At 45.6% G+C, this 25,880-nt stretch overlaps 1 protein-coding gene across 3 annotated transcripts in view; it reads right to left on the bottom strand.

The window, feature by feature from the left end:
• The window catches only part of ERICH2 (glutamate rich 2), a 406,715-nt gene that overhangs the window by 170,173 nt on the left and 210,662 nt on the right, over nucleotides 1–25,880 (bottom strand). For all 3 annotated transcript variants that reach the window (XM_086958687.1, XM_086958688.1, XM_086958689.1), the window contains one exon: nucleotides 8,224–8,312. In XM_086958687.1, the coding sequence (XP_086814813.1) occupies nucleotides 8,224–8,312 (89 nt within the window). The remainder of the gene's footprint in view (nucleotides 1–8,223; nucleotides 8,313–25,880) is intronic.

Here is a 25,880-nt window from a genome sequence, read left to right as displayed (position 1 = left end):
TTGGGGTGGGGAAACATCCGACCCTGATTTTAATATTGCAGTGCCGTGTGGGTACTCAATATTTAGACATGATAGACCAATCAAAAAAGGGGGTGGTCTTGCTCTAATTTGCAGAAGTGAACTTATTGCCCACTGCTCAACCCTGCCATATGTGGAGTGTGAGGCCCTTTTATTTACAATTAACGCCTCTGAACAGGAAACTCTTAAAGGTGTACTAATCTACCTCCTGGCGCCAAAACTCGTTTTTTACCTAACCAACCCTCCATGCAAGAACTGGGCATTCAATTCAGATGTTTTACCATGCTGGGTGATCTAAATTTTCACCTAGATCTACTAGATGATAATGAATCAGAGGAACTTCTGGACATCACATTGGATGCAGGTTTTCAGCAGCTAGTCCAAGGCTCTACACACCAAGCAGGGCATACCCTAGATGCTGTGCTTACTAATAACGCAGCCATTTCTATTACAGCCATTCTCCCCCTTACATGGTCCGACCACCATGCCATATTATTTCATTGGGACCTTACCAGTGCCATTACCACCAATATGGCTTGCTCCAAACTCTCTAGGAGAGCTTGGCACAACATCGATTTAGATATACTGGATAGCCAGCTTACACAAGACACTCCTATCCCTGAGCTGGATGTGGAAAGCGCAGTTAACAGCTATATCACCTAAGCCAACTTTGCTTAACTAGCTCCCGCGGCGGGGACAAATAGAAACAGAAAAACCCCATCCGCTCCATGGTTCTCCGAAGCTCTTAGAATTGACAAACAAGCTTGCAAGAGAGAACATGGCGGAAAAACTATGATACAGCGGAGAAAGAACAATATAAGCGTATGTTAGCGGATTATAAGAAAACAATATTCATGGAAAAAAAGCCAATTCTATACTCACACAATAGAAATTGCGGGCAACTCGAGCAAATAACTTTTTACAGTCATAAATAATCTAACTGCTATCAAGAAAGATGCTAATATAAACTGTATCCAAGAGTTCTGCAACTCACTGGCCCAGGCCTTTAAAACAAAGGTTGATCTCATTTACGATCAATTTGCTTTACACAAGGCTAACAATACTGACCCAGAAGAGGAATCTAAAACCACAAGGCCTCTATTAAATTTCACTGCCACTTTATCAGAGCAGATTGCTACTCTTCTTTTAAAGACCAAATCTAGCTCTCCTGATGATCCTTGCCCTCATAGGATACTACACAACATCAGTCATATCATCAGTCCCCATCTATTTGGCATATTTAATCAGATGCTGTGAGAAGGAATTTTTCTACAAGGATGTAAACAAGACTGCATACGACCGCTGCTAAAAAAACCCAGCCTTGATGCAGCAGATCCAGCAAATTATAGACCGATTGCAAGGCTCCCGCTTCCTACAAAAATACTTGAGAAAATTGTTAATAAGAAACTTTCCACGTACATCTTAGATAACAATGTTCTAGATCACAGTCAATTCGGCTTCCGGTCCTGTCACAGCACAGAGACAGCCCTTATAAAAACGACTAAGGACATTTGCATTACATTGGATGATGGAGGATCAGCAGCTCTTGTCCTCCTGGACCTGACAACAGCGTTTGACACTGTGGACCACACTTTACTGATAGAACGTCTGAGGTCCGTTGGTCTAGGGCAAAAAGCCTTATCATTGCTAACATCCTTTTTAACAGACAGAATGCAGACGGTGCAACTAGACAATTTTAAATCTACATCTTTTTCTATGCCTTGTGGGGTCCCACGGGGCTCTTCATTGAGTCCAACTCTTTTTAATGTATAAGTATCCGAGTTAGCCCCTTTGATCAGAAGATTTGGCCTTACTCCAACCTCGTATGCCGACCACACCCAATTGGTCATCTTAACTATAGACCAAGATGTTGACCACTCCAACAAACTTCATGATTGCTTGGTCGCTCTTAACAATTGGATGAGCAGGCATTGCTTGAAGCTCAACTCGAGCAAAACCGAGGTGGTACTTTTTGGAAAGCTTTCTCCTCATTGGTTCCCCGCCTGGTGGTCAAGTTCACTGGGTCACCTCCCCATACCAGTAGAAAAGGCTAAAAACTTGGGAGTAGTAATAGATGAAAAGCTTAATTTCAAATCCCAGGTCTCTAAGGTGGTGTCTTCCGCGTACTTGACTATTAGAACGGGACGAAAAATTCTCCCTTTCATCGCCAAAAACATGAGGAAAAGTGTCTTATCCTCCTTGGTTCTATCTAAGTTGGACTACTGTAATTCGTTATATATAAACCTACAGCAGAACCAACTTAGAAGACTACAAGCGGTACAGAACGCGGCTGCTCGACTGGTGCTGGATGTCCCCAAATATCAATCTATTAGGGATGGGATTCGAGAACAGCACTGGCTGCCAGTTGGCCAACACATTACATTTAAGGCTCTTTGTATAGCACATAAAACACTCCATAGACAAGGTCCACTCTTTCTATGGCACTGTTTCAGCTGGTACTCCCCTACCAGACTTCTACGTTCAACCAATGCCTTTCTGATACCTACCTCTAGAGTCGGTGAACTGGGGGGGGGAAGGAGTTTCAGACATAGCAGCACTAGGCTGTGGAACTCTCTTCTGCTTGCTCTTCGGAGGACTCCCTCTTTATTTGTACAGTAAGATGTCCGTAGTGCCTGGACACCTACGAAGATTAGTGCGCTATAAACATTGTTATAACATAACATAGTGAGGGTTACAAGGTGAAGGAGTGGCATATGTAAATGTAAATGTATTTGAGCTTATATAGCGCACAGCTACCCACAAAGGGTTTCCCGGCGCTTGCTTAGGGAACCCGTACTGGTATTCCCCTGTGAGATAACCCCGGCAGGGTATCCACAAGGTGAAAGCCAGGCATCCCGCCGCGAGGGGCCGTTGTGGAGATTAAGTAAGCTATTGCCCAGAGTCGCAGAGTGTGAACCCGTGAGTCGAGAAGGCACCGGAGCGAGAATTATCGAGTCCGTGGAGTTTTTGAGCCCAAGACCCGCCGAGGCGGGGAATTGAACCCTGGTCCAGGGCCGATCTCAGCTTCCGGGTCTGCCGCCTCTAACCCCTGAGCCACACGTCTCTTTCTATCGTCCTTCATATCTCACTGTGCTATATTAGACGGATTACAATTATTGGAATTCAAGTAACATAAGTATCTGTGTGTTAAAAGCAATAACCCACTTAACTATCTAAAAAAAATACAAATTTGTCATCTGCATGTTACATGATGTGCTTTACAGGAGGCACATTAGCCCTCTATGTTACTTTCAGTCAAAACTGGGGTTAGATGAAACACCGACCTCTCCAGCAATGTGTTAAACACTAGAATTATTTTACCATTATTATAATTCCCTAAGATGTACTGGGCACACAAACATGTGCCTTTACCTCAGAAGATATTTTGAAATGCAGACTTAGCAACAAATTAGGCAGGACAGATTTACTGTCACGTTTCTACTTGATGCCCATTTCTTTGTGACGGAGTTAAAAAAAATAATGTATGAACTGAGACCCAGATTTTGTGTCGGGAGTATGTCAGTGCCACACAAATCCTGTTTGCGTGGCTCAGTGAAAGAAAAAAAAACTAACCCAAGGCAACACTTCGCGCTGCCTTGCATGACCGTAAATCGGGTAGGCGTCACATAGGTGGTGAATGGGCCCGTGCACCCAACAATTTATTTTGATACAAACCCATATTTACAAAGACTTGTATTCAAAGGATCGTGGTTATTCCCATTTACATGAGGCAACATTCCAGCTAGGCCCTGATAGTGAGTAAGAATTCAGTCAGGACAAGTTGTCCCAAGGTCCGGTGGCCCAGTAATCAGTCTTACTGCTCTCTCTGGGGTGGCAGTTTGGAGTGCACTGGCATGTGTCTGTCGCCCTGCAATGAGCAGAAGTCTGGATGCTATTGTAGAGGCCGGTGTCCACCCTACCCGTTGAGCTTCCCTGAATCAGGAGACAGGTCTTAGGAGCTCCTATATAGTTTGGTAGTTTATTCGTTTCTCTTCCTCTGCAGGTCACGTCCTGCTTCTTCCTCATGGCTGCATGTGCTGCTCCAGGGCAACGGTCCTCTCATTTCACCATGGGCTCCTCTTGGCATAGGGGGATTGTAACAGTGCTCACAGCGCCACAGCCCCTTCAAGTCACATCACTGCACAGAGTGACAGCCTTCTTCTCGATACAGTGATGCACCAGGGTGACAGCTTTCAATCTTCACTCTGGCCCCCACCTGACCCACGGTGTTGCAGGCAGCAAAATTGTTTTCTGCCTGTATTTTATGCAATTCAGCCACTAGATTGACATCAAATGTTAATGTTTTGTCTTCAAATCTTGGTACATAAGTTTGGAGTGTGGCAGGCAGAAGCCACATGAAAGTCAAGTGTCAAGTGCATCATATATGTGGCCTAGATTCTTATTATAGTGGTGCAACATTGCAGTCTATTAAATCAAACACAAAAGAGAGATTTCCCTCGGATCGATCATGCAATTTGGTCAAACTGGGAAGTAGAGTTTGTTCCAAGGTTTTCAGCTTTCATTTTGTGCAACTCAGCTACTAGTTTGACATTTCCTTATTTCTCCTATTTCCCATCAAAGGTTAATTTGTCATAATTAATTCTTGGAACGAGAGGTTGGAGCTTGTGTGGCAAGCAGAAGTCACATGGAAGTTAGTTGTCATGTGCACCCTTTAAATGGCATAGATTCTTATTACAAATGGAGCTACATTATACATGTGTTCTAGTCTGGCACACGGATGTAATTCAGTTATGCTATGTATGAGATGTAAGATCATGCGTGCTTACATAGTGCGAACTCCTTCAGGTTGAGGTTACAGTGAATAGGCGAGCCATCATGTCATTGTTACTGTTAAGAAGTAGGTCAAGTAGGCTTTCTCCAGTACACTATGTTGGCAATGTAACATGTCTAGGGTGTGCAAAATGTCAATTAGCAAGCGCAGTCTAGTGTAGATTCTGATTACTGCCCATAGTTTGTGGTGTCTCTCGTTGTTCCTACATCTCCCCACTTGTGTAATTTTTCTATGCCAACTAGCAATATTTCCTTGTGAAAGACAATATTTTCTTGAAAGTGCTACTTGGGTCTGGAATTGCATGTGCCCTTTTCTTGTGAGTTAACTTTATCACCATTTCTTTCTCATCTTTGGATTACACTTATTCTGATGTGGATCTGATACCCCTTACTGTGAAATGTATGGTTCCTTCTTTGTGTGAGTATTCTGGCTGTACTGATTCCAGGGTGACCCGTCAGGCTGCACTGTCGAATGTGAGGGTGGTTTAGATATAGTAACGACAACAATAGGAACATGAAAGATGTCTACTTCTAAACGTGGATGTGCCATTCTGAGGGGCAGTGTGTAATTTGTAAAAACATAAATGCAGAGACCCACATTTTTTCTTATGGTCCCTTCGCTGAATGCCAGGGTTGCCATAACTTTTTTTCTTTCATTCAACTACACCTGTTTATTATTACAGGTTCTTTTTTCATTCCCCTTTCTACCTGCATCATTGTTTTCTTATCTCTCTTTCTCCTTTCTTCCATCTCTATCGTTCTCTCATGCTTCGGCATGGCCTGTTATTGAAAAATGAGTCCCAATCTCCTAAAATGAGTGCAGGTGCCCACCACTGACACATTAAGTGGTGGGTGGGACTGAGTAAGCATACTCCGCATAGGAGAGCACTTTCACCTCTGGAGAGCGTAGGCAGCTAAAGCAAATCACATCTACATGGAAATGTGGTGTATATTGAATTTTATGCCTGATGTATTAGGTTGGCAGCACAGTTTGTTTGTTCACTTCTTGGGTAAAGGAAGTTTTACACTGACAAAAGGCAACATTGTTTTAAGTGTAGCTTTCAAAAGTGTGACTCTTCTGCCCAAATCAGGAGTGTCTGAGTATATACTTCTTGTGCCTTGTCTTCCTTATCCACTTCACAAAGTCTCCAACAATGCTGGATGGTTTACAAACTAGGCAAGGATGGTGCTCACTTTGTGTTCCATGCCGTGGCCACTGATCTGTCTGACACCTTTAAGCACTGTTTTTTCCAGTTACAAGGGTCTCACCCCAGTAAATGTACCGATCTCATAACTTTGAAAGGTTCCTAGTTTACCTCTGTGGTTCTAATTACATCCATTTTCCACAGTGGTGGAAATCTGAGGTGGAGTGGTTATAATTCAAAGGTATCTGCATGCTACACATAGGTCCCTGCAATGGTAGATTTTAAACTCAAACAGCTAAATGGTCTATTCACTTCTCTGTTCAATATATTACTTTATATATTTAATTCTTTTAACAATTTAAAAATTCCACAATGTTTTATATTTTACCTTTACTCATGTGAACCTCGTTATTCTTTGATGCACAAAATGTTCTTTCATTATTCTCCTACTACTTTGTCTTGGAAGGAGTCAGGCCCACAAAATACAAACATGTTAGGGATTCAATGAAGTAAAAGGTCTCACTAATTACTAATTTATTTTGGTTAAATAGCCTGTGCCAATATGGCATAGTCCAGAATGTCTGAATTAATATATGTGCAACCTATCTAGGTACAACTGTAACTTTCATAGCGAATATCCTTTGCCATGCTTGGAACACCAAATGTTATGTGCATCTTGAATTTATTCAATAGTGGTTAAAGTGTGCTACAGTTGTCAGTGTGTACAATGTTGGTATGTTAGGTAGGTTAACAACATTTTATACTTTTGATATTAAAAATTGCAGTTTCTAGTATTTTACATGGGCAGTGCATTAACTGTACTTTGTTCAGGTGCCAAGTTTAGTATGCATAGTTGGTAGCATTTACTGGTTTCTCTACTGTAGTTAGCCAGACACCAACTTTCATCTCCATTTGGGCTGTTAATTCATTTAAGTATAAGCTTTTACGCTTAAGTACTGATCAGTTTTCATTTGTTAAATCTCGTAATGCGTTCAAACGTACTCATGATAGACCGGTTAAACATATGTGTGACGTCTTAAGATCTGATTCTTATTATGTCACTTCCTGTGAGGTTATGGATTGTGATATCAGTTCCTGTGATGTCACTTGCAATGTCACGCACTGTGATGTCACTTGCATACTGCCTAACCTGGTTAGTATCCCCCACTTCTTTTTTTAGGACTTGTGTCATGTCTACAACAATACTATCTCTTTTGAAAGAACAAGACACCGAGCATAAGAGGGTAGGGTGATTCCATGGCTATGTTTGAAGGGATAAAATACCCTCTGCTGTACATTTTAAGGATTTTGCAAGTCACCACTCGACGAAAGGACATGGCTGGAACTTGCAAAATCCTTATAATACATGGTATTCTTTAATCCCTGCATAATCGTCAGTCTCTTCTTTCCTTAGAATCGTCAACTTGTGATGCACCTTGCCGCCAATTATAAAGAAAAGACATCAGAACTCGACTACTATAAAGTTATTACAGTCGAATTCTGACGTCACAATGCCTGCTGACAGAGCCAGCAGCCGAGGTGAAAGGGAGCTCAGATCACAGAGCATAATTAAAGAATCTATTTAAAGCAACAAACAAAATGTTGCATTTCTTTCTTATGCTCTATTTTAATAGCTTACAATAATTAGCAAAAAAGCTGGAATCTTTCTGCGTGTTTCTACACGTATCAAGCTAATGCAGTTTTTTTCCCTGACTTGTATTGAACTGTTTCTAATAACTGTTTGCACACATTTCTAACAGGTTTTGATGTGTTCAATTTTGCACTCGAGGTTTTATTTTTAATCTCCATGATTGTAAACATCTTCACTCTTTCATATGAAAGAGCTACGCATCAAGGTTTTAGGTGGTTTGTGGGAAAGGTGCTGTTGTAACCATGCATTATATGGTATAAAGTAGCCTGGCATACATACGTATATTGGAAGTCACCTCTGAGTTCCATAACCTTATAAAGGAACTCCACATTCGACCTCGTTCCACTATAGGCTTATGGAACTCCTTGGTGACTTGCAATATCCTCATAATATACAACAGGGGGTACTTTATCCCTAATATAATGTATGGTGGGGGTATTGTATCCCACATATTATTAGTATTTAATAACATTAAATATTTCAAATAATGTAGCATTCGCATTACTGATTATCATATACATATTCAAAGGCACGTTTATCTATAATGTTTCTATGAGCTAGTTCAAACCCACACACATTTAAGCCATCCCTAGAACAATAACCAGGATTGTGACTTACCTTCTCGCATTCCGCCCAACGATTTCAAATTAGGCGCTGAATTACAGATTGACTTTTTGTCTCCCGAATCTTCTGAAGGAGTTTCATCTCTGGATTTTGTGAAAATGAAATATTTGAAATAACATGTTAGGTTATAAACTTGTTTAAAAAAAAAAGAAAAATCTTGCATTAACGTAACTAATTTTATGACATCACACGGTGTGCCTGTTTTGTTTTTCATTGTACTCAAAAGGTAAATAGTTATTCCGTCAATCATGGTTTTCGTAGTATCACTGTTGACCTCTTGGAGCATAGGATGGGGTTTCTGGGCCTGTACTAAAGTGGTTCTTCTCATTTCTCCACAATAGAACCCAGAGCATCAAGGTGAACTAGTCCCCCTATCTCATCCTTCTCCTGTCACGCTGGGGATTCCACTGGGATCTGCGCTCTCACCCATGCTCTTCAACCTGTTCATTGAGCCTTTAACAGATATTCTGAAATCATTCAGCATTCACTATCACATGTATGCAGATGATACCCAACTTTACCTGAATATCTCCTACCCTGAGGACATTAGGTCCCTCAACTCAAGTCCTTCTGAAAACACAAAGCTGGTTGACACATAACCACTTGAAGCTAAAGGCTCTCAAAACGGAATTCCTTCTAATCGCACCACACAAGCAATCTCCAGTTATAAAACAATGAATAAATCAGCTTACAGCACTTAACTGAACGCCACACATTATTGATTCTGCAACCTCTTTGGGAATAATGCCCGACAAGAGTCTGAACATGCGAAAGCACATTAGTAACCTCACTAAAGGAGCCAACTTTCAACTCAGCATCTTAAAAAAAAATAACTTTTCTTTTCTCCCTTCACATGACCTAAAGGTTGTGGTGCAAGCCTTAGTGATCTCTAAGCTGGATTACGGCAGAGCAACCATTCGAGGCCTTCCCAGAACGCAGACGGCTCTTAGGCTGACTTCAATTCTGCTGCTAGGCTCTTAACGGGCGCTAAAAGATTAAACCATATCGCACCAGATCTGATATCTCTGAACTGCTCCCATATGAAGCAAGGATGCAATTAGAAAATGGCATGCATGGCACATAAAGCCATTCACTTCAATACCCCGATGTACCTCGATCAAAAACTGGAGCTCTCAGGTGGATCAAGAGCTCAAATCACAAAAATTTAAAAAAAGAAAAACCTACAATTGAGCCTTCTCCGGTACCACCTGAAGATTTGAAACTCCTTGCCCCCTGAAGTCAGGCTGAATCCTTCTACTGTCCTTTTCAAAAAGGAGGTCAAAATGTTATTGATGAAGAAATTTCTGCCTGAGAAAGGGAGCTTCCAAGGAGACTGTGGACATCCTAGCAGGTTTGAGCCTTAGCTGCCAAGACTCCAAAGGGCGCCCAGCTGTACAAGACGGTTAACTTTATTCTTTGTTCTTTCTCTTTATTTCCTCATTTATCCTTACTGATGTATAAACTGTAAAGCGCTCTGATACCGCTGGTAGTCATGTTCGCGCTATAGAAAACATACTAAATACAAATAACATAAAAAATGTAATTTGGTCAGTCACATTAACTTCTTTCAAAGTGCTAATTTTGTTTATTTGGTAACTGTGTAATGAGCAATGGAAACTCAAATCAGGTGCTGAAACGTGACCATGATGAATACAAGCTTCCCTTCGTTTGCTGACGTTCATTAGCCTCAATAGATTCTACACACAATTAATAGCTGGCCTATATTTTGGGACTGCCAATGGTTGTGACATTTAATGCTACTGGTGCTGAAGCCTTCGTCATTAAATGGTCACTGGAACATGGATTGCGAATATCAACTCCACTGACTTGTGGCTGAAGGAGCATGTCATTTGACAACCACAAAATGAATCTAGAGTTAAACCTTGTACTGAGAGTCATGCTCTGGCATTGTGGCAAACAAATGACACATCCTGCAACCCTGTAATAGTATTTTTATCTGATACTGGTTACAAAGTGCTAAGTCCATTATAAATTAAGATATGTATCAAGCATTTACACATTTATGAATACAATCATCGCCAGACAAATGAATGAAATGGAAAAAGCCAAACCCAACTACATGTGTGTGGTGTTATTGGAATGATTAGCCTATGGAAGTACTGTGGCGTTGTATCCAAGAACACACACTAAGGGCCTGATTTCGATGTTGGGCGGCACCAACTCGGTCCTGGGACCGACCGACACCCGGTCGGCAGTCCCCACCACCTCATTAGGATGCGACCAAACACTGTTCAATCACATTCCTACATTTCACTATGGGAGCATGCATTATGGGCGTAAACCCATAGTGAAATGGGGGTGTGGTTCATCCCTGCCCCCCGCTAAGGCACCTCAAGCTACCTGCCACCGGGTGCAGGGATCAACAGGGCGGCACCATGGATGCCCACACTGCCTCCAACTGGAGGCTGTGCACCAAAAGGGGCCCTGCGGGAGGCCCCCAAACACGCTTTCCAACATGGTTTCCATGTCAGACAGGTCAGCATGGAAACCATGTCGGAAACCGTGCATTGTAATCTTAAGGACGGAAAGGCCCGCACTTGAGATTACGGGCCGGATTCCGGCTGGCCGACGGGCTCTCCCGTCAGGAGCCTGCCAGAATGATCGTCCAGTTTACTTTCTGACCGCCTATATCTTTATTAGGCGGTCGGAAAGTAAACAGAGAAGCCCTTAAGGATGTGGCTCGGAATACTCGAACCGTTGGTCGGAGCCTTCCGAGTTGCATCGTATTCCGCCCCTACGGGTCATGTTGGTACTTGAACACGCCAATTATTCAGTGCTGTAGCAAGTCTATTGTGGGCCCTAATGAAAGCAAAAAAATGCCGCCCTCAAGTTCCAGGCCTACTCACTGCTTCAAATGGTCTGAAAAGGTGGGGTAGGAGTCTCTAAAAGGAATGTGTCCAAAGAAGTGTAACTAAGATATTTTTTTTTCAACCGCCATGGGCTGTGCATTTAAGGTCATGGCCTAAATCCTGTAAAGTAAAATACTGCGCTTCACACAGAGTTCCACCTGACCAGTATTCAGGTGCCAATCTTTGAATCGTCTGTTATTACATCCAGACAGATAACACTTAAAAGGATATACGCCTACAAGAAGCCAGCCAGACCTATTAGTTTTGCCAATGCTTGGTAGCAATATCATATAAATCAGTACCAACAATGATTTTATTGTGAATATTTAGAGGATTAAGGAGTAAAAATATTTCAATTCTGAATTAAACATTGCTAAGATCTGTAGAAAGGGTATTCTTCACAGTGCCTCAATCACTCCTGTTCTCCCCTTCACAAACCAGGTTGCCACTGTTAGACTGATTTACAATTAGAACTGGTACACACATATGTGGCCACCACACTGTGCGCTCTGCAGAGAGGCCAAGAATTGGATGTGCATGTAGTCTGAACAACTTTACGACCCACTGACAGGCACTATGAGAAACTTGCATAGCCTTCAGCCAGAGTTCCAGAGCTCTCAGTTGTACTCAATAATAAACACACACCCAATAACCTGGCCTCACCAGACATCAACGGGAGACTCAATTCACAGTATATGCTACATGAGTCACATGTTGCTTGGATTAGAAAATGACTTCAGAAACACAATATGTGGAAAAAGCTAATACTATCAGGTTATGCAAGATCAAGTAAACTGTAAAATGAAAATAGGAACTTCCTCACTGATAGGAGTCTTTCTCCACCCATCTCGAGAAAATGATACCATGAGGGTCACCACTAGAAAAGGGAGAACCTCCCCTTTTCAATGGTGCACCTTTACCAAGTTATCCTGGTCGGGGACCAATGATTTTCTATTTTTTGGGAGGCTGGCGCACTGGCATAGGGGTCGACCCCCCTCAGTGAGGCAATTTAATTTTGAGCATTTAACCTTCCTTGAGGGGCAATCATGCCATGGCCCACCCTGACCTACCCATCCTAAATCCTGCTCTTCAACTCTTCCAGGGAGGGAAAGTGGCAGCCACCACTTTTAATTGAGTCTATTTGCACTGCCTAAAGCAAATATAAAGGCAAAAGGAGCACCATTAGAAAGGGCAGAGTCACCCCTTTCTAATGGGGCCCCACTACAAATGATTCCTGCTAGGAGCTAGACCACTGATCTGGTCAGTGTGACAGTTCTCCCCCCTGCAGCTCCACCACTAAGTGCTGCCTCCTGAGCCCCCTGAACTCGGTTACAGGGTGTTCAAGGCCTTCCTCCACCTGCAGGCTCCTGCCTGCGCCTCATCTCTGGTGGGCCAGTGGGAGAGCACTCTGCTCTTCTGCCTCTCTTGGCTTTTTTCCCTGTGCCATCTTTTCTCTTTGCTCTCCTTTTCTCTTCTTTTTCTTTGCTCTCACGGCTCTCTTTTCCTTTGCGCTTACTGTGTTTGTTCCCGCCGATGTAACCCTTGCGGTCCCTCCCCCCTCCAGTGTGTCATTCCTGCTTCCGCCTCCCAGCTGACCGCCGTCCCACCGACCCCTACTTAATGCAGGCCGCTGAGCGGCAGCAAGAAGAGCTAGACCACTTACCTGGATGGTGTGACTGCTGTCCCCACGCGCAGCTCCAACACTAAGTGCTACCCCCTGAGCTCGTTTACAGGGTGTTCGAGGCCCTCCTCCACCTGCAGGCTCCTTCCTGCACAACATCCCTGGTGGTCCAGTGGGAGAGCACTCTGCTCTTCTGCTGTTCTGCCTCTCTTGGCTTTTTTCTCAGTGCCCTTTTTTCTCTTTTTTCTTTCTGCTCTCTTTTTCTCTTTTCCCTCGCGCTTGCCCCGTTGTGCCCCCCCCGCTGCTGCCCCCAAGGCCCCTCCAGTGTGTTCTGCCCGCCTCCCAGCTGACTGCCCTCTCCACAACACCCACTTAATGGGGGCTACAGTGCTGGACCGCTAAATGCAAGCCTGTTTGCACCCATCCGCAAGCCGACCAGCGCCAGGGACCCTGGTCCTCCAACCCACCGCCGCTATGACTCCAGCACCCTCCGCGCTCTCAAACCCGGACAAAGCAACAACTGTCAGCTCCCAACGCCAAACAACACCCAAGGCCCTCCCTCCTGACTACACTGCTGCTGCACCTTCAGCCACCTCTGTACTCCAGCAGCAACCCCCAGCTTCCCGGAATTCACTGCCCACAAACCAATCAACTGTATCCTCCTCAACGTACACTACAAACACAAGCACCCCACAGAAATCTGGGATCTCCTCAACACAGACTCACCTTATGTCGCCTTCCTCACTGAAACATGGACCAATGCCATCTCTGCACCCTACATCCCCACTGCCAATCCCGACGGATACAAGATCCTTGTGAAAGGACCACCCCACCTACCCAAGACGAGGCATTGCCATCATCCACAAAAGCACCCTCCGCATGACGACCACCACCCCGGACGACACAACGACCCTCATGGAGCACCTTCACTTCCAGATTTAGACCAACCCTCAAACGACTCTCCGCTGAACCCTTAACTACTGGCCGCCTGGCCCCTGAGCTTGTTTCACCAACGCCTTCAACAACCTCATTGCACCCCTCGCCCTCACCTCCATAGACTACACCCTGCTTGACGATCTAAACTTTCACCTGGACAACCACGATGACCCAAATACCACCTTCCTCCTAGACAACCTCACCAACACAGGACTCAAACAACTAGTCACTGCACCCACGCACACAGCAGGATACACACTCGACCCCTTCTTCGCCAAAGGAAACAGCATCTCCCACAGCCACACCATGGAACTCCTCTGGACAGATCACCACTGCATCCACTTCTCCTTCCAAAAACCCACCATACACAAGCACACCCACCGCCTCCCCCGTAGAAGCTGGAACAAACTCACAGAAGACCAGCTCACTTCCGCCCTCATCAGCACCCGAACTCAGACTGCGCCAGATACTAACACCGCAGCAAGTAACCTACACCGCTGGATCACAAACTGCGCCGACACATTCGTCCTCCTCAAGAAAGCCACAGGAGGACAGATCAAGAAAGCAAGTAGGTACAACTCTGTGCTCCAAGAATCCGAACGCTCCTGCCGGTGACTCAAAAAGACATGAAGAACAACAAAACCCCGGAAACACATGCAGCCTACAAAGCAGCCACTACCGCACACCAACATGTCATCAAACACACAAGAAAAAAATCCATCCAAGGCAGAATTCTCACCAAGGCTCACAATACCAAAGAACTCTTCTCCAACTTTAAGGAATTCACGAAACCCTGCAGCGAAACAACAGACGTCCCACTCTCCCAAGACCTCTGCAACAGGCTGAGCACCTTCTTTCACAATGAACCCCACACTGCTCCTGCTCCCCCTCCAAGCAATGCCACCTGACAAACTCTGCTCAATTGGACCCCACTCACGGAAGAAGACACCTTGAAGACCATGAAAAGCATCCACTGTGGGGCACCCTCAAACCCCTGTCCACCCCACATCTTCCACAGAACCGCCTCGGCCATCGCACCCAAACTACGTTGGACGATCAACTGCTCCCTCAAGACCGCCACCTTCCCAGACAACTGGAAACACGCTGAGGTCAACCCCCTCCTGAAGAAACCGTCCGCCAACAAGACTAACCTCAAAAACCTCAGGCAAATCTCCCCGACTCCATTCGCAGCCAAAGTCATCGAAAAGGCCGTCAACACCCAGCTATCAAACTTCATCGATGCTAACAATGTCCTGGACATCTCCCAATTCAGATTTTGCAGCAACCACAGCACCGAGACCGCCATTCTCACCCCCACTGGTGACATCCGCTCCCACCTAGACAGGGGAGAAACGGCAGCCCTCATCCTCCGGGACTTCTCGGCTGCTTTTAACACGGTCTCACACCACACCCTAGCCACAAGACTCCACGACGCCGGCATCCGTGACAAGGCCTTTGACTGGATATGCTCATTCTTCACTGGCAGAACCAAGCGAGTCAGACTCCAGCCCTACCTCTCGCAACCGATAAAAACCAATTGTGGAGTGCCCCAGGGCGCCGCCCTCAGCCCCGCCGTCATCAACATCCACATGGTCTCCCTCGCAACCATGGTCAGGAACCATGGGCTCAACATCGTCACTTATACCAACGACACCTAGATTATCCTCTCACCCAACAACGAACACATCACCAAACAAAACTTCCAAGAAGGGATGAAAGCCGTCGCCACCTGGATGACGAACAGCTGAATGAAACTCAACTCCAAGAAAATAGAAGTCCTCATCCTTTGCTCCACCCGCTCTGCATGGGACAACTCCTGCTGGCCCCTCGCCCTAGAAAACCCCCATCCCTACAGACCACGCCAGAAACCTGGGTTCATCTTAGACTCATCGCTCACAATGAGCTGCCAGATCAACCGCATTTCCACGACCTGCTTCTACCCTCCACATGCTTTGAATGATGTTCAGATGGATCCCATTTGAATCCTGAAAAACCTTCACGCATGGCAACGCACTCTACACCAGAATCAACAAGAAACTCCTTCGTAAACTCCAGACCCTACAGAATGCCGCAGCCAGACTGATCCTCGAAATCCCCTGTGACAGCCACATCACCCAAAACTTCTGCGACCTTCACTGGCTTCCACTCGAAAGAAGAATTACCTTCAAGCTCCTCACCCACGCATGCAAGGCTCTGCACAATACCGGACCAACATACCTGAACAACCACCTCTCCTTCCACGCACCCAGAAGACACCTCCAATCAGCCGACCTCTCTCTAGCCATGGTCCCACACATCTACAGGACCAGAATGGGAGGAAAGCCCTTCTTCTACCTTGTAGTCAAGGCCTGGAACGATCTCTACCTCCTCCTACAGCAAGCCCCCACACTATCCCAGTTCAGGAAGGAACTCAAGACCTGGCTCTTCGGATGACCCCAGCTCTCAACAGAGCCCTCCACCACCAGCGCCTTGAGACCCTCACGGGTGAGTAGTTGCGCTTTACCAACCCTGATTTATTGCTTGATTGAGTGAGATAACTAGTCTTCAATTCATGAGCAGAAATCCTCCACTAGGGAATCAGAGATGTTTTTGGGAGGAAGGAAGGGGTCACCCCTGCAAAGGGGCTGATCCCCCAACTATTAGGAGGAATTATAATTTTGATTTTCACTGAAAAACAGTCAATGTTATTCTATGGAGGAAAATAGTGTTATCGGTTTTGATGTAAGTAATCGGTCTTTGGAGCTGAGGTTCAAAGGTTAGAACTAGAGTTCCCCCAGGGTCAAGGATGCACTCTCGTTACATCCTCAGCAGCACTAGGGCGGCCGGGTGCAGAGCGCTGTGCCCAATGTTATCCAATGGGGAATAGGGGGCATGCCGTTGGTGGCTGATGACTAGCAGGCCACTTGGCTGTGGGAGCAAAGCTCCTGAACTTTAGCTCAGGGCAAATGGGGAAACAAAGTAGCACCAAAGGTGCACCCTCAGCGGCACTAGGGCAGTCGGGTGCTGGGTGCTGTTTCGATGTCGGACGCCCTGTTGGTTTCAAAGGGGAACCTCCGGTTTGCAAAAGCACTGCAGGCAGGGAGATGAAGGTCTTCTGGGCGCGACCACCACTTCGAGAGGTAAGTTGGGAAGTTAGGGGTTGGTTAGGCACTGTTGGTTTGGGCACACAAGGCCGTTGGCGTCAGGTGCAGGGGTGCCTTTTGGGGTTGGATCTTCTTACCAGCTCCTGGTCACGGTTAGGGGGGCCTTCTGGATTTAGACTGCAGGCGTCAGCTGGAGGCCGGTCAGGGGACACTGGATCTCGGTTCAAGAACATCAGGATGGCCTCCCCGTGGTGTTTGCCCACTCGAGCTCGGGATGGCGGGTGCATAGTGGGGCAGATTTGTGGTTTCCAGCTGCTGCCAGAGGTTGCAGTTGAACAAATCCGGTGTTCACAGGAGAAGAAGTCTTTGGAAGTAAAGGCAGGCAGGTCCTACGGGTTTTTTTAGGTTGCTGGCTGCAGGACACACCGGGATTTCGCAGGAGCAGGTTCGAGGGGGGGACAAGCCGGAAGGGTTGAGGCCATAAGTGGGCGTCTTCCTCTTGTTAGCTGCTGCACAGCTGTTCGGTCCTTCTTCTTCATTTCTTCTTCTTTCTTGTCCAGATCTGAGGAAGCAAGTTTCAGGGGTGTCCCTAAACACTAGATTTAGGGGCGTTACAGGTAGGTAAAAGGCAGGGACCAATGGGTCCCTTCCCTGGGGTGGGTACACCCCTTATACTGCCACACTCCTGTGGGGGGGGAGGGGGGGGAATGTGCCTGTCCCTGGTTGATTGAGTCCCCTCATCTTCAAGCTGGCGTGGACTGAGAGTTGTGCTTCACCTCGCCTCCCCTCCTGAGGGGTGGAGTTGGCAAAGTTGGGCACACCTCTTTTCCTCACTTGTTTTCCCAGCCGTTTTTCCTGCCCAAAGTGGGGGTCAGAACCAGTGGGGACCAGTTGCTGAAGGCAGCAATTGTCCTGGGGAAGCTCACAAAGGCAGCAAGTCTTTGAAGCTTCCCCTTCGTGAACCCTGCCCATACTGGGGGAGGAGGCTTGGCAGAATGTGCATTGTTTAAGGCCCCAGCAGCAGGCTCTCAACCCAGGGTCCAGAAACATGTCTGGTGGGGGCAGCTGAAAGCAGCCACTGAGCCTGGACACTAGTGGTGGGTTCGTTTTCAGGGGGCTTCTCTAATATGCCCTCTGTGTGCATTTATCAGTAAATCCCACACTGGCATCAGTGTGGGTTTAAGGTGCTGAGAAGTTTGATACCAAACTTCTCAGTTTTCAGTGTAGCCATTATGGTGTTGTGGAGTTCGTAATGACAAACTCTCAGCATAATATAATCTTAATGGCAACACAGCCCTTACAATGTCTAAGAATGGACTTAGACACTGTAGGGGTACAGGGCTCATGCACCTGTACCCTCACCACAGTTCACCCAGATAGAGGGGTGACTGCCCTATGCAGGGGCAGTGGGTTGTAGGCACACAGAGATGCGTGCCAGACCGACTCTTCACTTTGTTGTGCACCAAAACACGCAGCCTGCAAGGCAGTGTGTGAGTGTAGTGGTACACGACCTCTAAGGGTGGCACAATAAGTGCTGCAGCCGTTAGAGGCCTTCTCTGGTCACAGTGCCCGGGTACCAGTGGTACCATTTACCAGGGACTGACCTGTGGCCAGAGATGCCAATTGGGTTTAGGCTTCAATGCAGTTTTAGGAAAATAACATAGGACCTGGGTACCTGATTAGCAGGAACACAGGGCACGCTCAGTCAAAGTACATCAGCAATTCAGCATCAAATGGGGGCAACCATGCAAAAAGAGGGCACTTTCTCACACAACCACCCCCCCACCCCCTCCCCTCAAACGAAAGAGGATGAGACTAACCTTTCCCTAGAGAGTTTTCATTTTCTAAGTCGAAGAACCTGGAAAGGCCATCTGCATTGGCATGGACAGTCCCAGGTCTGTGTTCCACTGCAAAGTCCATTCCCTGTAGGGAGATGGACCACCTCAACAATTTAGGATTTTCATCTTTCATCTGAATTAGCCAGCTGAGAGGACTGTGATCAGTTTGAACTAGGAAGAGAGTACCAAATAGGTATGGTCTCAACTTCTTCAGGAACCAAACCACAGCAAAGGCCTCCCTCTCAATGGCAATCCAATGCTGCTCCCCGGGGAGAAGCCTTCTGCTTAAAAAAGCAACAGGTTGGTCTTGGCCTTCATCATTGGTCTGGGATAGGACAACTCCTATCCCTATCTCAGAGGCATCAGTCTGCACAATACACAGCTTGGCATAGTTTGGAGCTTTGAGAATTAGTGCTGAGGACCTAGCCTCTTTCAGGGTGTCAAAAGCCTTTTGACAACTAACTGTCCAGTTTACTTCTTTTGGGCATCTTCTCAGAAGTAAATTCTGTGAGGGGAGCCACAATGGACCCATATCCCTTCAAAAACCTCCTGTAGTACCCAGTCAAGCCAAGGAATGCCCTGACTTGGGTTTGGGTTGTTGGAGCTGCCCAGTCCAGGATGGTCTGGATCTTGGGCTATAAAAGGGTTGTACCTGGCCTCCACCAACAGGCAGCCCAAGTACTCCACAGTTCCCTGCCCTATCTGGAATTTGGATGCCTTGATAGATAGCCCTGCAGTTTGCAGGGCATTTAAAACCTTCCCAAGGTGGATTAGGTGATTCTGCCAGGTGGAGCTAAAGACAGCAATATCATCAGGATAAGCTGCACTAAAGGACTCCAATACAGCAAGGACTTGGTTCACTAACCTCTAAAAGGTGGCTGGGGCATTTTTTGAACAAAAGGGCATAACAGAAAACTGATAACGCCCATCAGGTGTGGAGAATGCCGTCTTTTCTTTTGCTCCTGGGGGCATGCCAATTTGCCAATACCCTGCAGTTAAGTCAAAGGTACTTAGAAATTTGGCTGCACCCAATCTGTCTATCAACTCATCTGCTCTTGGGACAGGGTGAGCATCTGTCCTGGTGACAGAGTTGAGCCCTCTATAGTCCACACAGAACCTCATTTTTCTCTTTCCACTTTGTGGATGAGGTTTGGAGACTAGAACCACTTGGCTGGCCCAGGGGCTCTCAGAGGGTTCAATACCCCCTAACTCCAGCTTCATGCTGACTTCCGCTCTGATGCTTTCCTTGACTTGATCAGACTGTCGATAGATTTTGTTTTTGACAGGTGAACTGTTACCAGTGTTCACATCATGGGTACACCAGTTTATCTGACCAGGGGTGAAGGAAAGGAGCTTAGGGCACTGCTGCAAGGCTTGCTTGCAATTAGTCTGCTGTTGGGCAGAGAGGATGACTGAAAAGACAACTCCATCCACTGACCCATCTTTTGGGTTGTACGAGAGGAGGTCAGGGAGGGGTTCACTCTCTGTCTCCTGATCCTCATCAGTCGCCATCAGCATGGTGATGCCAGCCCTGTCATGGTAGAGCATCAGGTGGTTCACATGCATAACCCTTTTGGGTGTCCTGCTTGTGCCCAGGTCAACCAAGTAGGTGACCTCACTCTTTTTTCTCACCAGATTCCGTCTGTCCTGGTGAGCCCTTGGTGCCACTGGCTCCAAAATACATACTTTTTGCCTAGGTTGAAATTCATCCAGTGCAGCTTTTTGGTCATACGAGTGCTTCTGAAGCCCCTGGCTGGCCTCAAGATTTTTGGATGCCTTTTCTATATACTCAGCCACTCTGGACCTTAGGCCAAGCACATCGTCCACAATATCTTGTTTGGGTTCTTGGAGAGGCTTCTCCCAACCCTCTTTTACAAGACAGAGTGGTCCCCTCACAGGATGGTCAAACAGAAGTTTAAAGGGGGAAACACCCACTCCCTTCTGTGGCACTTCTCTGTAAGCGAAAAGAAGGCATGATAAGAGGACATCCCAGCTCCTTTTTAGATTTTCAGGGAGCCCCATAATCATGCCTTTCAATGTCTTGTTGAATCTCACAACAAGGCCATTGGTTTTGGAGTGATTGGGTGTAATAAGCTTGTACATGATTTTTAGGTAAGCAGACATGCATTGTATTTTCATTTTCTGCTTATATCACACAGTTATCTACATTCTCTGTTCAAAAAAATTTCTACGAGTAGCTCCGTGCTCTACCCAGCACGAGGTTTGAGGAGTAAAGTTTTTGATGAGAAACAGACATGGCCTCTTGTTGGATGACCGCTTTGGAGAACATGGCTATGCAGCACAGCAACGCAGTCATGATATCCCTTTACCAGCCCAATATGTGCTGCTGAGAGACAGTGTCAGTGGCAATGCAACACAATCTAGTTGGCACACAGATACCATGTAGAGGACAGCAAGGGGGGGTCACCAGGCAGCCCTCTATAGAGCACAGTCTCTAATTCCACCCTTCATACGAGATGCTTAATGTAAGTCAATATTGCAATTATTTGATCATTGACTACTGCCAACTTTTTGTCAATTACGTATTCCTTGAGGAAACTGCACAGCAAGTAAATTTGTATACTGAACACTTTTTGAGGAGCATCAAGATATTCTGGTGCCTCATTCTAGGGCACACCGGAGGACTCCCACTTCACTTGGGAAGTTGAAAAATGTTTGGAGCCTTGGTCAGGGAATAGTGGCCAAATAATCAGTACAGTCTAACTGGTTGTCTTTCATAGTTTGGGCAACACCTAGATTCCCATCTGTCACGAGCAGAGATTGTGTATTTGATTGGTTTTTGACTCTGAAACCTATACTACATTTCAATGATAGCTTTTCAGCCATGGAACTATTTATACCATGACAATTTAAACATGTTGTGGAACATTTATATGCCAAGTTTTCTTAGAGTTATACTCTATGGAAGAATATAGCTGCTGATGAATATTTGATACTTTACAAGAGGTGGATTCTATTCAGGCTGTTTACAGCAAGTAAGAGAGCTCAGTATTGAATTAAACTGTATATACTGTGCAAGATTTCCATTAGTTACGCATACAGCCTGAGAGCAGACCATTCTACATTAGCAACTAATGAAAAGATTGTTTGTGATGCTGCTAAATTATTATTTCATAATCATTATAACCTTTATGTGAACAATGTATATACAGGATTATAGCTCTTCAGCAAGCTGTCAAAATTGGCATAATGGCACAATGCAAACTCACCATAAAGTATTCCCTCAGGAGCTTGTTTGTAAATGTCTCCAAAAAGGCCAGTGCAGTGTTTTGCATTGTAAAGACTGCTAGCTATTATTTTCCAACAGATGGGAAGTACATCTAATCACTACAATTTACGATGAGAGCACTACTTAGCTCAGTTTTGGGTCAAATAGAAGTGCATAAGCCCAACTGCATACTTAATTATAACAGGTAAATGGGTACAGCTCATAAAACTGACCTGCCACTTCAACCCTATGATGCGACTCATAAGATTTACATATGGTACAAGAAGTTGGCTCTTCACCTGATCTATATATAAAAGTACAATGCATATGTTGTTTTTCAGACTCCCAAAGGAGTCCTTCCTTGACTTTAAGTTGGTCGTTATCGTAGTCTCACTGATGTCAAAGCAACAGCCTCCATTTAAACTATTGTGAAGGATTTTGCAAGGCAGCAGGGTCGACACATTGCAGACCTCATTCCTGCAACGGAGTAGAATAAACCATATTGCACATGCAGCATTAGTACTCAGCAAGGAAAGGAGCAGGAAAGCCATTACTACTGTCCCCAGTGCATGTGATTTTAAATGGCCATACATGGGCACATTGTCCCTTAAACTAACACTGCATTGCTACCCCCATCCCCGCAATAAGCACAAAGTGCAAAAGCGAACTTCTCCAAATGCATAAGCATCTTTACACTAAAACTAAACTCTTACTTGTAAACTGTAGTAGCCAAATTATTAAAATTAATCAATACACTTAACTCTTCTGGAAAGCTCAACCCAATGAAGACTTTTATCATGATGAAAATGTGCATGTTTCCGATTGAAGGCAAAATAAAATCTTCTAAACGATACAAAATAGACTCTAAGATTTTATAGCCCAGCTTGGCACTGTAAATGTGGATATATATACTTTTATTGATTTGTTTATCCCAAAGTTTGTACTTTCTGACAACTGTAAATGATTCGACTTGGTCAAATAAGTAAGATAATGAAAACCCCATGTGACTCTGGAAACGCAACCCACAGACTATTCATTTGACATCATTCATTCATGCTTTTATAAAATCACTACAATGTGTCTGTTATTAATCGTGGTTTTTGTAGTAACATTCTGATGACGTCGAGGCAAAGGAGTCCTCAAGGGGACAATTTTCCATTTCTGCCAGGCAGGGCACTATAAACAACAGTATTGATCTGTGGGGGCTCTAACAAAAGAAAGTCTGTAGTACATAACAGACCGTCGCTAAGGACAGCACTAGACACATCACAAAAGAATAAGGCGTGGCACACTTAGGTAATTGGCAATAAACATAACTTTAAAGAGGCCACATTCCTATGGAAGAACCCCATAAGCAGCCAAGCTAGTAACATAACAGAAAACTTCCCTAAAAGAAGATCAAAGCTGTGGTCGCAGGTCACAGGCCTAAGAGACCTGCTCAGAAATTTGTTTAAATGAACTGCTAATAGGCTTCTGTTCTAAAAGATGCTTCTGGAATATAACGGAGCGTATTCAGAAAGGTTGTGCGAGATGAAATGCGTTACTTACCTGTAACTGCAGTTATCCAGTATTGGTGTCTTTTATAGATTCACATGCCTGAATCATTCCCCTTCGTCGGGATGGGAGTCCCCGGTACATAAATAAAGTAATGTCCTATAGACATATAGAGAATAGTAGGCCTAAAGGCCTCACATTAGTAACATATCCATGTCCTTTTGTAAAATGGACCAAACTCTAGAGAAGAGCCAATCAGCTGTCAACTCCCTCTAGACCCCTCCTGGCAGGAGCCTCAGACCCTCAGATTTCATACGCACTAAGCTAAGTAGGCGTGTTACTGAGAGAATTAGGTGAGTCCTTCCAGGGGAGGTGGGAGGGTTGCATGTGAATCTATGAAAGACACCAATACTGGATAACTGCAGTTACAGGTTAGTAACTTATTTCTTATCCAGTATTATGGGTGTCTTTCATAGATTCACATGCCTGAATCAGAGTAGCAAGCAATGCAGAGAGCACATGCAGATGGTACAGTATATACAAGTCATTAGATAATAACATATCAAGCGACTAGTAACAGCCAATAGACGCCAACAACAAGAATCAGTAAAGAAATGTGCATACAAGAGAAGGATGGAGGGACGAAAGAAGGCTCACCTCAGTGAAATAGATGGCGTAGTACTGCTTGTCCCACCGCTGCATCTTTCATAAGCTCTGTGTCCAGGCAGTAATGCCTAGTGAAGGTATGTGGCGACTTCCATGTTGCCGCTCAAATGTCAATGACCGGCACCCCTGCAAAGAGTGCCATAGAAGTGGACATAGCTCTCGTGGAGTGGGCTTGCACCTTAGAGTGTAGTGGCTGTCCTGCTTGTTCATGACAGAAAGAGATGGCTGCAGAAATCCAGCGTGAGATGCTCTGTTTAGTAAGTGGGAGACCTTTCCTAGGTCTGCTGTAAGTGACAAATAGCTGGTTTTGACTTCCTGAACGCTTTTGTTTTGTCGATGTAAAATTTTAAGCATCGCTCAAGGAATGCAATGATCTCTCTGCTGCTGTACTGGGATTTGGGAAGAAGGAACGCAAAACCACAGGCTCATTAAGGTGGAAATCCGACTGAACTTTTGGGATAAACTTCGGATTGGTCCTCAGGATCACCCTGTCATTTTTAAATTGCAGAAAAAGATCCTGAATTGAAAATGCTTGCAGTTCGCTCACCCTCCTTGCAGAGGTGAGCGCAAGAAGGAGCGCTGTCTTCCAAGAGATGTATTTCAGGTCAGCTCTGTGCACTGGCTCGAATGGATGCTTCATGAGCTGATTAAGAACTACATTCAGATGCCAGATAGGTGGCAAAATCCTTATTGGAGGGAAAGACCTGTATAATCCCTTCAAAAATTGTTTGATCAACCTGTTTGACCAGAGGGATGGACCCGCTGAAGTTCTCTTATAACGGGATATTGCAGCCAAGTGGACTTTAATGGAAGAGTGGGCTAGGCCCGACTTTGCCAGATGTAACAAGTAAGGTAAAATTTGTTCCGTTGAGGAAGAGAAAGGGTGTATCCCTTGATCTGTACACCAAACACAAAACATCTTCCATTTCAGGGAATACGTTTTGGCGGTGCTATCCGCTCGTGCTCTGGCTAGGATGTCTCTACAGTCCTGCAGAATATTCAAATTTCAAAACTCTCGGAACTCAGGAGCCAGGCGGCTAACTTGAGAGATTTCAGTTCCGGATGTTGAACTTGCCGGTTGTTCATTGTGAGAAGAGACAGACACTGCTTCAGACGGATCGGCGGTTCCAGGGATAGACAATGGAGTTCTGTGAACCAATGTTGTCTTGGCCAAGTTGGGGCTATTAGAATGAGAGTACAAGGCTCCACTTTCATCTTCCTGAGGACTCTGGGAAGCATCGGGAATGGCGGAAAGGCGTACGCAAAGACGTTGCACCATGCGATGGAAAATGCATTCCCTCGAGACCCTGACTGGGGATGCCAACTTGCGAAGTGTGGGCATTTGGCGTTGATTCTTGTAGCGAAGAGATCGTTCTGTGGCGCGCCCCATCTGGAGAAGACTTGGTTGAGGATCTTCTGATCTAGCTCCAACTCGTGAGATGATGTTTTCTGCCTGCTCAACGAGTCGGCGAGTACATTGTCCATGCCTGGGACATATTCCGCCCGTAGGGCTACATTGTTCGTTATTAGCCAGCTCCAGATTTTCTGCGACTCGCAAGAGAGTGTCAGCGAGCGCATCCCTCCCTGTTTGTTGAGGTAGTGCATCGTCGCAGTGTTGTCTGTCCTGACGAGCACTAGGAAGTTTTTGATCCTTGGTAGGAAAGACTGCAGGGCCAGGAAGACCGCTCTCAGCTCGAGCAGAATGATATGGAGTTTCTTCTCTGCATCTGACCATTTTCAGCTTATCTGCAGCTCCTGTAGGAAGGCTCTCCACCCTTCTAAGGATGCGTCTGTTGTGATGACATGAGGAGCCGCTGGAAGTAGGAATGTCAATCCTTGAGACAGGTTTCGTGATGACATCCACCATCGCAAAGCTTTGACCATCTGAGAAGTCACCTTTATGCGGTCGTCGAA

The sequence above is a fragment of the Lissotriton vulgaris genome, chromosome 2_1 (assembly GCF_964263255.1).
Source record: "Lissotriton vulgaris chromosome 2_1, aLisVul1.2, whole genome shotgun sequence".
In the NCBI taxonomy this organism is placed as follows: domain Eukaryota; kingdom Metazoa; phylum Chordata; class Amphibia; order Caudata; family Salamandridae; genus Lissotriton; species Lissotriton vulgaris.
Note: the sequence above shows the minus strand (reverse complement) of the source record. Positions and strands in the feature narration are given on the sequence as shown.